This window comes from Ostrinia nubilalis, chromosome 24, assembly GCF_963855985.1.
Source record: "Ostrinia nubilalis chromosome 24, ilOstNubi1.1, whole genome shotgun sequence".
Classification (NCBI taxonomy): Eukaryota; Metazoa; Arthropoda; class Insecta; order Lepidoptera; family Crambidae; genus Ostrinia; species Ostrinia nubilalis.
The window spans coordinates 6,807,420-6,820,908 of record NC_087111.1 but is presented as its reverse complement, the minus strand read 5'-3'; the positions used below and the strand labels follow the sequence as shown (position 1 = coordinate 6,820,908).

At 39.0% G+C, this 13,489-nt stretch overlaps 2 protein-coding genes across 2 annotated transcripts in view; one reads left to right on the top strand and one right to left on the bottom strand.

Annotated features, from left to right (window-relative positions):
• LOC135083648 (protein polybromo-1) overlaps positions 1–8,560 on the top strand; it is a 48,775-nt gene extending 40,215 nt beyond the window's left edge. Inside the window, exons 29-36 of the mRNA XM_063978354.1 lie at positions 173–199; positions 3,042–3,144; positions 4,215–4,256; positions 5,248–5,370; positions 5,875–6,106; positions 6,522–6,598; positions 7,462–7,636; positions 8,076–8,560. Coding sequence (XP_063834424.1) covers positions 173–199; positions 3,042–3,144; positions 4,215–4,256; positions 5,248–5,370; positions 5,875–6,106; positions 6,522–6,598; positions 7,462–7,636; positions 8,076–8,358 — 1,062 coding nt within the window. The 3' untranslated portion in view covers positions 8,359–8,560. The remainder of the gene's footprint in view (positions 1–172; positions 200–3,041; positions 3,145–4,214; positions 4,257–5,247; positions 5,371–5,874; positions 6,107–6,521; positions 6,599–7,461; positions 7,637–8,075) is intronic.
• Positions 8,561–8,595: 35 nt separating this feature from the next.
• On the bottom strand, positions 8,596–12,055 carry LOC135083742 (protein BCCIP homolog). The gene is made up of 7 exons (XM_063978479.1): positions 11,865–12,055; positions 11,227–11,353; positions 10,572–10,699; positions 10,255–10,391; positions 9,869–10,005; positions 9,286–9,431; positions 8,596–8,763 (listed from the first exon to the last, which is right to left on the bottom strand). Exons 1-7 carry the CDS (start codon positions 11,982–11,984, stop codon positions 8,692–8,694), a joined length of 867 nt encoding a protein of 288 aa, XP_063834549.1. The 5' UTR covers positions 11,985–12,055; the 3' UTR covers positions 8,596–8,691.
• Positions 12,056–13,489: the final 1,434 nt, after the last annotated feature.

Sequence of the window (13,489 nt, the reverse complement as noted above, 5' to 3'; positions counted from 1 at the left end):
GTGTTAATTAATATAATCGATATCGATATTCATGTGAAAAGTAACGACATACATCACTGACATGCACACATATCTATTTTTACACACACAAATGACATCTCAATTTCGGTCTCGTTTGACAGCTCGTGATTGTTGCTCTATTCCGAAGGAATATTAACTTTATGGGCTCGCCGAGGAGATGCGAGAGTTGTCACAGCATGTGAGTGAGCTTGAACAAGTCGTTCCCATTAGGGAGCGGCTTCGCTCGCGTAAACAGAAGTAGTATACGTCATCAGACATATTAGGGAAGACCGCGCGACGCGTTGCAACGAGGAGACGGCCGCTAGGCTTGCCGAGGAGATGCGAGAGTTGTTACAGCATGTGAGTGAGCTTGAACAAGTTGTTCCCATTAGGGAGCGGCTTCGCTCGCGTAAACAGAAGTAGTATACGTCATCAGAGTTGGGAGGAGCATGCGACGCGGTGTAACGAGGAGACGGCCGCTAGGCTCGCCGAGGAGATGCGGGAGTTGTCACAGCATGTGAGTGAACTTGAACAAGTTGTTGTTTACATTAGAGAGCGGCGTCCCTCGCGTAAACATAAGTAGTATACATCATCAGACATAGTAGGGAGGAGCGCGCGACGCGCTGCACAGCGGTCAATTTTAAGAATTTAGGGGTACTTAATTATATTATATAGAATATCATGCTTAAACGTTAAATACTTTTATTTTATACATAATTTAGGTATGTGAAAGTCATCCCTCAATGATTACGACTTCTGGTTCTTGTAACAAATTTAGAACTTCAGCTGACAAGGTGTTCTTATTATTCACGGTTATAGATCTCATATTAGACATGATGGGATCTGAAGATAGAAGCAGTATTTTAATGAGATCTTCATTGTTTAGTTGTCTGGTCATTTTTCTGGTGTCTTTATGGCGACTTTCTTGCGAGTCCTCTCCGAGCATGCCGATTGGTAGTATGAAATTGTCTATGATGTTTTTTCCGTGTACTAAAACTTTATGAACGGTTGGTGTCATAGAATACCAATTATAAAGATCAACATATTTCATAGCAGTGTCTTTAGCATATTCTCCGAATTTGACGCTATTTATTTTGTAACCAGAGATAAGGGTTTTTAAGATGATACCGAACCTCTCAATTAGATCGCTATCAATTCCGGTAATATTTGACGATATACTTACCCGGATTAGCAAAGAAGCATCTAGCAGTATTGCCATCATTGCTGTTCCCGAACCTAGGCTTAGGAACATCAACTAGCAAACCAAGTTACTCCTTGAATTGCGTTTGAATGTGTACTTTTCTTTCTGCTACAATTTTCTTGTTTATTTCGCCACGAGCTTGTTTATTTCTTATTGTATTTTTTACGAAATATGTAACAGACACTCATAAAATCCTATGAAGGCATGTGAAGGTGATATTTCGCAATTTTTTACTGTTTTGAGCTGATTTCAGCCACAATCTTGAAGTAATTGTACAAAAATTATGAATTGCATTTTGAAAATTTTTTTGGTTTGTTATGTTCAATTCTGATACTCCAATAGAGTCTAAAATAAAGTTGAACAATAAATCTTTGCTATTCTGGGACATCAGCTTCATCGAAGGATTTTTTGATAATAATTCAAATAATTCCATGTTTTTGATAGCACTTCCATTGCCTAAAAAATTGAAAAAATCCAATGAAACTGCAAATTTCTGCAAATAAAACTGATATTTTTGAATAGGTAACACTTCAGCCTATGACCAAATAACAAAAGTTTTTATTTCTAATTAGTTCCTAAAAACGTATGTTCCTTTTTATCTGCTAAATATGTATAAAAACGGTAGTCAAATTCCCTATTTATTTATGATATGAAAATCTGCCAGATTTTAAATTGTTAATATGAAAATAGAATGTACTGACCTTCACTAATTATCACCATTTTTTACTAAACTCACTATTGGATAGGTATTTAGCAAATAACAAAAGAAAACTCGCACAAATCCGTCTATCTTAAAATAGAAATACTAGAACACACAGATTACTAACTTTAAATTAATGAATCTTAGGAACCGATAAGAGTACACTGATGATATTTCTTTATAATGTAAACAACTAACCCTAAAATAGAAATATCGTTTATTTTTCGGATTACCTGCACATTGATAAAGTCGAATTTTCTACCGCTAAAGTTTGAAAATTGACCACAGTGCGCTGTAACGAGGAGACGGCCGCTAGGCTCGCCGAGGAGATGCAGGAGTTGTCACAGCATGTGAGTGAGCTTGAACAAGTTGTTGTTCACATTAGGGAGTAGCTTCGCTCGCGTAAACAGAAGTAGTATACGTCATCAGACAGTAGGGTGGAGCGAGCGACATGTTGCGACGAGGAGACGGCCGCTAGGCTCGCCGAGGAGATTCGGGAGTTGTCACAGCATGTGAGTAAGCTTGAACAAGTCGTTGTTCACATTAAGGAGCGGCTTCGCTCGCGTAAACAGAAGTAGTATACGTCATCAGAGTTGGGAGGAGCGCGCGACGCGCTGCAACGAGCAGACGGCCGCTAGGCTCGCCGAGGAGATGCGGGAGTTGTCATTCCTATAGTTACTCCATATGATGTAGGTCTAAATTAATTCTCAAGACACTCGATATAAATTACTAGCGGTCGCCCGCGACTTCCCCGTGTTACTCCCTTAATAGGAGTTGAATTTTGCAAAATCCTGTCAAAGTTTACATATTAAAAGGAACACTTGTGCATTTTGACACTCTTAGCACTTGTAGTTCTGAGATTTCTTGATGAGTGAGTCAGTGACCTTTCGCTTTTATATCATCATCATCATTTCAGTCATAGGACGCCCACTGCTGAACATAGGCCTTCTCCGATGATTTCCACAATGGCCAGTTGGTGGCGGCCTGCATCCAGCGCCTTCCCGCTTCCTTTATGAGGTCGCGTCGGTCCACCTTGTGGATTGACCTAATCCTAATCCGTTGGGCTATGTCAGCTACTTTATATGTGTAGATGTATTGCAAGTATTTTTTATTTATTTATATGATATTCCCGTTGACTAGACCCCAATGGAGAACACATTCGAGTGCGCGTGGGACAACTGTGACTACCAGTTCGAGGAGCTGGCAGACTGCATGGAGCACTGCATCGGGGATGGTGGAAACAGTAAGTGTTCACTCTTCATCATCAGTTTATATCAGCCATGTTGATGTTATAGCAATATGTATGATACAGAATCGGTTATTGTGGAAAAGTAAGTATTCACTCTTCATCATCATCAGTTTATATCAGCCATGTTGATGTTATAGCAATATGTATGATACAGAATCGGTTATTGTGGAAAAGTAAGTATTCACTCTTCATCATCATCAGTTTATATCAGCCATGTTGATGTTATAGCAATATGTATGATACAGAATCGGTCATGGTGGAAACAGTAAGTATTCACTTTTCTTCATCATCATCATCACCAGTTTGTGTCAGCCATGTTGATGTGTAATACATATCACAATGTATCGGTGGTGGTGAAAACAGTAAGGCCCAGAACACACGGTGAAACGCAACTGCAACGAAACTGCAACTTTGTGATGATTCTGATGAATGAAACTGAAACTGAAAGTTTCAAACTGGTCGCGTCATGTGTGGTCTCTCAACGGACGCTATGGCAGAAACTTAGATGCAACTCAAAATTAACTAGCAGTTGCAGTTTCGTTGCAGTTGCGTTTCACCGTCTGTTCTGGGCCTTAGTGTTCACTCTTCATCATCATCGTCATCATCACCATTTTGTGTCAGCCATGTTGATATGTAATACATATCACAATGTATCGGTGGTGGTGGAAACAGTATCTAAGTGTTCAGTCTTCATTATCAACATTAACATCGGTGGTGGATTTGCACACTTGTCATCGGAAATGTAAAAGTAAATCTGTAAAAAGTTGAAAAAATCAATTGCCTCTTTTCCTATTTTTATTGATTGCGACCTTTCGCAAGGTCGTGGGTTCGATTCCCATCTGAGGCAGTCGATGTTTTCAACTTCTTAATAACATTGTTTGAGATGCAATTCTTAAAGGCATTAATAAATAACTTATGTAAACGTGAATCGTTTTGATGAGCAAGTTGCAGACTTCAATATCTAATCTAATCTCTGTCTAATATTATTATTGTACTCCTTCACATTAACTTGCAATTATTGTGTTCATTTTAAACTAACACCATATTTCATTGCACGCTGCCAGTGATTGGGACATTTGTTGAAACAAAGAAGAGTAAGTTGGAACGTGAGTATTGTATTTCTAGATATTTACTAGTCAATAAGTTTGGGGGATACACATTTTACCCAGTGTGCAATTTGATTTGGGCCGGCCCAACAACCGGGAATTACTATTGGTTATGAGTTTGTAGTGTAGCGGCACTATCGATTCTATGATGCTGGAGATCTATTGAAAAGTTTTGTTTAGAGGTTGCCTGTGGGTCATCATCAACAGCCCTTTACAGTCCACTGCTGGACTATGAGCCTCCTCCACTATAGTGGAGGGTTTTGCCATAATCTCCACGCTAGGCAGGCGGGTTGGAGATCGCAGTTTAAAATATTGATGTTTTTCAGAGAGCGCTGCTGCCCATTCTCTGTTTGATGTGTAGTCCCTAAGTCGCCTCTTACGACACCCGCGGGAAGAGTAGGGGTTGGTGACAAATGTATTCTACTCTGCCGTCACCACACGGCTGGCCTGTGGGTACTATCATTTTATTCGGAAACGCGAATGAATAATGGAACTTTCAAAAACAAATCCCGACTGTTTAACATACATTTTAGATCACCTAAAACCAGTTGCACGGGGGCCCATAGTTTCTAACGCCCTTCCCAATCTTACACAGGCTGGATGTGACGACCTAAAACCACCCTTATTCCAAGCTCTGAAGAACCATTTGCAAACTTGATCTCCCTTTGTGTCTATAGTCCAGCTTCAAGACCATTTACAGTGTCTGACTGAAGCCATTTGATTAATTTTGACAGTCTATTGAAAGAAAGAAAAATTATTAAGAATTACTCCCTCATATCAAAGCCAAAGCACACGATGCATGACGGCGCCGCACCGCAAAGTTTTCGCCGTATCAATACACGAGCGGTGCGGCACCGCAACGTTATGTGAGACGACGCAGCGAGACCGCTCCAGCGTCGCATCGCCGCCGCAACGCATCGTGTGCCTTGGCTCTCATTGTCGAAACTCCTGCTGTATCCTCTTTATTCTCCCCCAACATACTCGGGCGTAGCGGGCCACGTGCAGCAGTACTACCGCGGCGCGTTCACGGAGTACCCCTGCCTCTGGCGGAACTGCACGCGCGTGCGCAAGGGACAAGCGCCCTTATTGCTAGCTCTTAAGAGCCGTTTGCTCACTTGAACTGCCTTTGTGTCTATAGACTTGCTGCAAGAGGCCAGCCATTTTATACAGTAGTGTCTTACTGAAGCCATTTCATTAATTTGACAGTCAATTGAAAGAAAGAAAAATTGTTAAAAGTGAACCTGATGTATCAGAGCCAAAGCACATGGCGTGACAGCGCCTCACCGCAAAGATTTCGCCGTATCGGCACACGAGCGGAGCGTCACCGCTACGGCGTCGCGTCGCCGCTACGGCGTCGCGTAACCGCGCCGCAACGCATCGTGTGCTTTGGCTCTCATTGTCAAAACCCCTGCGGGCGGTCAGACTGTAAGATACTCGGGAATCGCAGGGGGACGTTGTAGAATTTTTAGAAGCGCCACGCAAATCGCGTTTGTCACGGCAGTGGTGCTGCCACTGCCTCTAGTTTGAAAGTGTCTTAGGCGATTTTGCAGCTTATAGCCTTGTATTTAGAGTCGTCCGTGCACACTTGATTAGCGTGTCATGTAATAAATGTATCGAGAATTTCTGCTGTATCCTGTTCTTCTTCTCCCAACATACTCTGGCGTAGCGGGCCACGTGCAGCAGTACTACCGCGGCGCGTTCACGGAGTACCCCTGCCTCTGGCGCAACTGCACGCGCGTGCGCAAGGGACAAGCGCCCTTCCCCAACCTGCCGAGGTTGTTACGTCACGTGAGAGACCTACACGTCAATAAGGGCAACGGAAAGATGATGGCCGTTCATGAGAGGTCCAGGTTAGTAGTGTTTTTTTTTAGTATAACGTTGTGCGGTTCGCAAGTATAAAATCCGGTCGCCGAGGAGATAGAATTTCGTCCAATGACCCCAAAGCTACCCCACCCTTATCGCTCGCGCATATTATATTGCTGTCGCGACTGCGAAATTCTATGGTGCTCGGCGACCGGATTTTAGCCAGTGCTAAGTAAACTTTTTCAAATAAATAAAATACAAGAGGTAAAAGTAGCCCAAATACTGGAATGGCAGTAATAATAATAAGAAGTTTAAAACTTTGATACACTAAAACAAAGTTCATTTTCTTTCGCCATTAGAAAGTAGTGCATGGTATGTTGTAGTTTGTAGAAGCTGAGTATATTTTACAACTTTACGATTACGTGCTATTAGATTCTAATGCACTATACGTTTATGTTACAGGAATTTCGTACCGTCAACAAAGAAACCACCGAAGACTTACACTGGCACTACCCGTAGCGGTGTTTTATCGCCAGGAGGTGAGTGTATTTTTAGTACTATATTTTCGCCTGCCTGAATTATCGGACTCTATCGTACCTACTCTATCGTATCGTAATTGGAAATTTCTTTCCCCGTCGTCATACCCTTTCTAAACCGAGATAAAAAAACTTCCCTATGTCTTTACCCTTATCAATTTTATTATAGTCGGACACAACTCGGTAGCAAAACCTAAGTGTGCCAGAAAATGCGCGACCGATGCAAGTTTCATAGTATTCTATGAAACTTGCATCGGTCGCGTATGTAGGTTCATAAGCTTTCGTTACTGTGACCCGTTCGCGCTAAGTTTGCCGGTCCGTGGAATGCGCGTCCCCTCCCCCAACCGGGATTAAACGCAATTAGTTAGTGATTAAACGCAATTAATGTGTCTTATTTTACGCAAATACACAATTTTTATCAATAATAATAAATAAAAAATATTTTAAATATAGTTTGATTTGACGCGTCATATCGCCAGCGGCAAACTTATCGCGAACGGATAGTAGAGAAACTAAAGCCTGGTCCGTGAGCACGTAGAATTTTGTCCAATGACCCCAAGCTACCCATCCTTATCTTTCGCGCGTAATTATGTTGCTGTCGCGCTCGCACACTCACTGCGGGCGCCCGTCGCACAGTCGCGATAGCAATATAATTACGCGCGAGCGATAAGGATGGGTAGCTTGGGGTAATTGGACAAAATTCTACGTGCTCACGGACCAGGCTTTAGCTAAGATCATAACAAAAAAAATATCATTTTTACCTTTCCGCAATATTTTTGGTGGGTTGCAGTTTGCACGATAGTTTAGCGAATTTAAAATACTTACTTGAACAACCTGCATCTATCTACGGTATTTAACATTTCCAGCGTCGCTGTCAGGCATGTCGCCTGTAGCCCGCAACACGCCGTCGCCCGGCGCGGGCGCGGGCGGCGCGGACGTGGCTGGAGCGCTGGTTGCGGGCGCGCGCGCGGGCTTGGAGCCGCTGTTCGTGGCCGCGCCGCCGCGAGCGCAGCGGGTCACGCACTCCGAGGCGTATATCAGGTGATGTATATCTTTAACGCAATCACAGATCGGTACGAGCAAATTTGTCAGAACCGAAATTGATTCGCAAATGAAGTCTAGGACACTTGTACAACGGACCGACATTTCAGCTTTATACGCAAGGTCACTATTACGCTAAGGTTTTAGGTCGCAGGATGTAAGCCGCTACCAATCTTGAAATAATTGGGGGAGACCTATGTTCAGCAGTGGACGTCTTATAGCAAAAAATATGATGATATTTTATGCTTCCGTGGAATATTTTAGTCGGCATGTCTCCCCGCTTTGTATTGAAGACTGAAGTTGTGTTTCTATAATTCTATAGTTTTTATGATTTTGCATTTAAGATGCAACTCAAACTGTTTTCATCAAATCAATAACGATAGCCGAAAACCAGTCATGTTTTCAAGGAATGTGTTGTTAACTTTCATATCTATTGCAGGTACATCGAAGGCCTGCACTCGGAGCAAAAGTACATCACTCCATGGGAGAAATCTCTCACTCCGATGCCTGTGAACCCCGACCCAGGTCATTACAACATGCACAAGCTGACTGCCGCCCACTGGATGACGGATGACGCCGTCAACGGCTATCTAGCCCAAGACAAGAGTTTGGCAGAAACTGACATCCAAAAGATGGATCAGAACTCAAAACTTCTGAAGGGATTGTGCGCATTGAGAGATTTCATGATGCGTGACGCACTGTCTATTTACAAGAGCACTTGATGACGCAAGAAGTAATGACGCACTTAATATGGTGTGAAGTGTTGACAATCATGTTAATACGATTCAGCATGGACTGAAATTTAAGTTTAAGCATAGATATTTAGATTTTTCTAAGCTATAACGCAATCATGTTTTTTCACTATAAATCCATTATTGACATTATATTAGTAAGTAAAGTAATTAATAAAATAATTAGATGTTATACCTGAATTTTTATTCTATAATTGAAACAAGTAGTTATGTGTAAAGCTTATATTTAGTAGTAATAGTAAAAATATAAATACAATGTATTGAATGGCATAAATATGTCATCGGCGGCGATACAAAAGCGGCTCAGACGGACTCCACCTCTTCTTTTATAAGTCTAACTAGGTTGTTGAATTTGGAACCTTCGAATATTAGTACCTGGAACAAAAGATCAAAATTTTAATAAGAAATTACATTATTTAACTTCCATTAAATCTTTGACGTAATAAAAGTACATAATATGTATCAAATTCTAAAGTAATTTCGAAGTCAAATTACGTAGTTGGCCCCTAGCATCACTATTGCCTAAGCAATATTGCGTATAGTTGGCATTCAATGTGTTAAAATTAAATAATGTCTGATTACAGGTGTGCTGAATATAGTTTTCACTTTTGAAGTGATGTGACTTGTCGAAAAAATATTTAAACTTATTTGTAAGGGCTGACCCCTTTGTAGATTTGCCCATGAAACATAATTTGAATTTCAATTTATGCACTAGTCCGCACTAAACATTAGTCAAACCAGAACTTTATTATTAGTCTAGAAGAGAGATGAAGAATCCCTACTAATATTATAAATGCGAAAGTAACTGACTAACTATCTGTCACGCTTTCTGTGACAAACAAATTTTCACGCGTACCAAGTACGGGCACAGCTAGTAAATCAAGTCACAAAACTCACCTTCCTACATGGCGTGAGAGCGCCTCCCTCGTAGTCCCACTGCGAAAGGTCTGCCTGCTCCGTCACGTCCACGTCAAAACTGCCCAGCGCTTCATCAGCTATCGGTTTCTCCTCTTGGTTCGCGAACAGAACCTCTGAGGCTTCAACTGAGGACAAGACATTGGATGTGTTAGCTCCATTTTTTCAAATTCAGGAAGAGACCTTGTTTTTGATCAGAAGAAATGTTTTGGAGTTTTTACAGGTAAACAATAGTTTTGTTATGAGAAGGAATGTGGTTATATGGGTATGTCACTAAAAGTTGTAGCAACAAAGTAAATAACTTGAATTTTGTGAAGAAAATCTGGCCATGCCAATAAAATACAATTGGACAGAAATCATAATCATCATAACAAATACTGCATTCTTACATACACAAACTTATGACATCAATGATGTCACATCATAAGTTTGTTTGTGTATGTAAGAATACAATATTTGTTATGATGATTGGACGTTAGGGATGCCCAGTAATGGACTATGAGATAACAAATCTTAAATCAAGAAGTTGATTTATCTTTTTGCATCAAGTTAGATCTGAACTCACCACCAGTATTGTAAGTTTTGCTTATCCAGATCAGGTACTGGAATGTGTATGGCATGTTCTTTTTAACTGCTTTCTCAAGTTCCGACTGTAGTGACGAGAATAGGGGCACACTGATTGCTGCTGGAATGTTGAGGATCCTGAAAAAATTGTATGGTCATCATTATTATCTATTATTCTAACTTAGTAAGATAATATGTATAAAAGCTTGTAATAAGATTAATTTCCAAGAACTTGGTACAATTATCTACTATTTTATCAACTCATAGCTGTTCTATGGTTTTATAAGTTTATTTCAGCTTTTTTTCAACTAAATGTACTATTGGCAAAGTTCACATTAAAAGAAAGTATTATCTATTTCATAGAATTCAGAAATTAATGCGAGTTACCTTTCATTTATGACAAGACCAACTTGTGAAGAATCTTCGGACAAGATCTTTTTGATTAGCGCTTTTGTTCTGTCATTTGCATTTTCCTCTGCTAAAGTTGTCAATAAAGTTCTAATTTGTTGGATACATTTTTCTTCCTGAAATAAGAAAGATGATATTTTTCTAAAAGCTGTGAATTCAATTAATCAATCCAACAAAATCAAAGATACAGACTCAATAATTAATTAACTCAATTATTTTATATTATGAAGCACAAACTATATTTTTACAGTAACAAGTAACAGCAGCTGGCATCCATAATGCAAAATCTTACTTACTTTTCTTTTTGTAATATTGATAATGGTAGTAATTCCAAATACTCCGTCACTGCCATCATCATCGTCATCATCATCCTCCTGTCCGTTGTCCAAGCATTGTTTCACTACACTGCCAACGTAGTTTTGCGCTGGAATACATTTTATTATCTTTAAAATAGAATACAAAATAGAAATTAATTTGTGCAATATTTTGGCAAATGTCACTTGTACTCTATTTTCTTCCTTTGAAGTATATATGTTACGGCTAAATATAAGTGTGAACATAAACTTAAGATTAGCCGGCTAAACTTAAGTTTATCATCGACAAGGTGTTAATGTTAGTTTCTTCTATCTTTAGCCGGCTAAACTTAAGTGTAACCGCAGGCCCTTGGCTAAAAATGTAGAGGAAATGGAAAAAGAAACAATGTAATAATGTTTACTATTTTAACACAAAAACTTTATTAAAAAATAATCACTTTCATTACACATACTTTTATGTACCTATGTAGGTATTCAAAATTACAATTATTACAATAACAAAATATTAATTACTTAAAACAATATCTACCTAATCATTAAAATAGAATAATAAGAAACCATTATGTTCACAACTATCTTTAGCCGTAACATATATAATACAGGTGTAATAAATTATCTTTTCTATGAAGAAACTTACAAATTATAATCTCAGCAAGACCTCCCAAGTCAACATCCGATTTCAGGAAGAGTTGGCGCAACAGTTGCTTGATGCCATGGAAATCACAGTCTTCTGGGTTGCGGCCTTCAAAGTCAGCTTGCAACTCCTACAAAAAATAAATAAAATGTTTGAATTAAATATTTGACTATTACAAACAATAAACATGTTACACATTAACAGTTATTTGATAACATTATGAAACAATTCTTTTTCAAATGGTTTCTTTGGTCAGAGGGTATAAACATTAATTGAAATTGAAAATTTTCTAAAATTGAGCCACCCATAGACGAGTGAAGGAATACCATTGGCTTTACCATTATTCTGTGCAGGACAACTAACAACACAAACTTGATGTATTATAGCCACATGACTTTATGACTCATTGTTTCACTTTATTATGAAATGCGAGACCAAATTTTTCACATGACTGACATGCAAATGTTATGGTTGGGGAATTTTGAAATGGAGGAGAGGATTTATGAAAATTTTCATGACTAAATGCTGTTAATATCGTAGCGATACCAGGTTAAAGGTGTAATAACCTAAACAATGTAATAAATACACTAACATGTAAAATATGGCACGCCATGTGTTTGCAGGTTATGTTGCTAACGTACCTTGTCGCCGATGTAGTTTCCATCAGAATCAAAGTCTGAATCCTTCTCGCTGCCGGATTCCTGCTCCTCCTCACTTTCGCTCTCAACCTGCTCAATATCCTTGTTCCTCTTGTTGGACATCTTAATTTAATTTATTGCACAAGCCGCAACAACAACGCACTCGCAAATAAAATTTGACAGATGAAAAGAAAACAACAAAGGTGACATTTTTTTTTTTTTGGTTTCGTTCTTTCCTCTTGCAGGAAAAGGCAAAGGCATTCGCCATACAGCCAAGTCTTCAGTTTGTATTCACAGAGACGGCGCGAGAGAGAGGAAACATTTTCATTTTGAAGCCGACTGAGTAATTTCCCTTCAATATTATTTTTTTCCCTTCAACTTCGGCTTTGAATTTCTTCAAATTTCTTCTTTAGTGGTAACTAAGAACTTGTATAATGCTACGAAACAGTTTTCATTTTTGAGAAGATCAGGTAGAGAGCGCGGGATGACTTCTGGTTCTTTATAAACTTGTATAGCCTGACCAGGAACATAAAAACCCTAGCATAGAGGCGCGTCAATTGCATTTGATAGTGCAACACTGAGTACAGTCGTACATGCGTTAAATTAATAGGCTAAATTTATGTATCAGGATTCAGGATTACGGGTTAATTTGATATTTTCATAAATTAACGAAAAAATATGATTAAAGGTACCTAACCTGGTTTAAATAAATTAAATGAAACCATCAATCGAGCTAGTAGGATTTATTTTATTATTCATCAATAATCAAATTCAGAACTTGAATATTCAACTGCAATGTCTGCTCATGAACGCTTCAAACTCGGTACTTCTTTCCCAATTCCATAAAATTCAAAACTTAGAAAGTGACAAAAAACTTTAAAATAGGTAGTTGAAACAGACTTCAGCTAATTTTCATAGTGGACTGTACTATACGATAAACATGTCAGTCAATTTGACAACCTTTGTCGCAAACATTATTCAATGAAAATATTGTCCGAACCCTTAGTATTTCTCTTCGACAAATACATTAACACATTGTGAACCACTTTTCTTTCACGACTATAAAAATATTTTAGCAATTTAATTCACAAAATCAATTGCACACATTTAAAATAAAGTTTGTTTACACTTTGACAACAATAGACTGACATGCAAGGTGACATGTCAATGAAGTTTTCAGTTATTGTTGCCATTAAAATAAATTAGTACCATTAGTTTTCCGCAACATGGCGAGGGTTTTTATGTTCCTGGTCAGGCTATAATAAGTCTTCTATCAAAATGAGTCTTTGGAGTGAAAATATAGAACACTCGAAGAATATGTGATGGAGGGATTGATTAGCTTGATTGCAGAATGAGCATGATGGGGAGGTGATCATGTTCATCCGGTGGAGATGTTCATTAAAACGGCCATGTCCAATTCTTAATCTTGATATGTAAGAATAAAACTTTCTGTTCTTATAGGTTCCTTTTGTAAACCAGGGCTTTCCTATTCCATGGTTAATCTGGTGGTACCATTTTCCTTTAGTTTGAATACTTTCTTGCCAGTGGTCTAGCCATTTTTTCTTCATTAGTTCTTTTAAAAGGGTTGAACAGTCTGTATATGATATTTTGATCTTTTTAACAGGTAC

Coding starts and splice junctions, on each gene's coding strand:
- LOC135083742 (XM_063978479.1), bottom strand. CDS start 11,984: ATGTCCAACAAGAGGAACAAGGATATTGAGCAGGTTGAGAGCGAAAGT. Junction 11,354..11,864: donor GAAACTACATCGGCGACAAG/GTACGTTAGCAA, acceptor TATTTTTTGTAG/GAGTTGCAAGCTGACTTTGA. Junction 8,764..9,285: donor CTCTCACGCCATGTAGGAAG/GTGAGTTTTGTG, acceptor CTTTTGTTCCAG/GTACTAATATTCGAAGGTTC.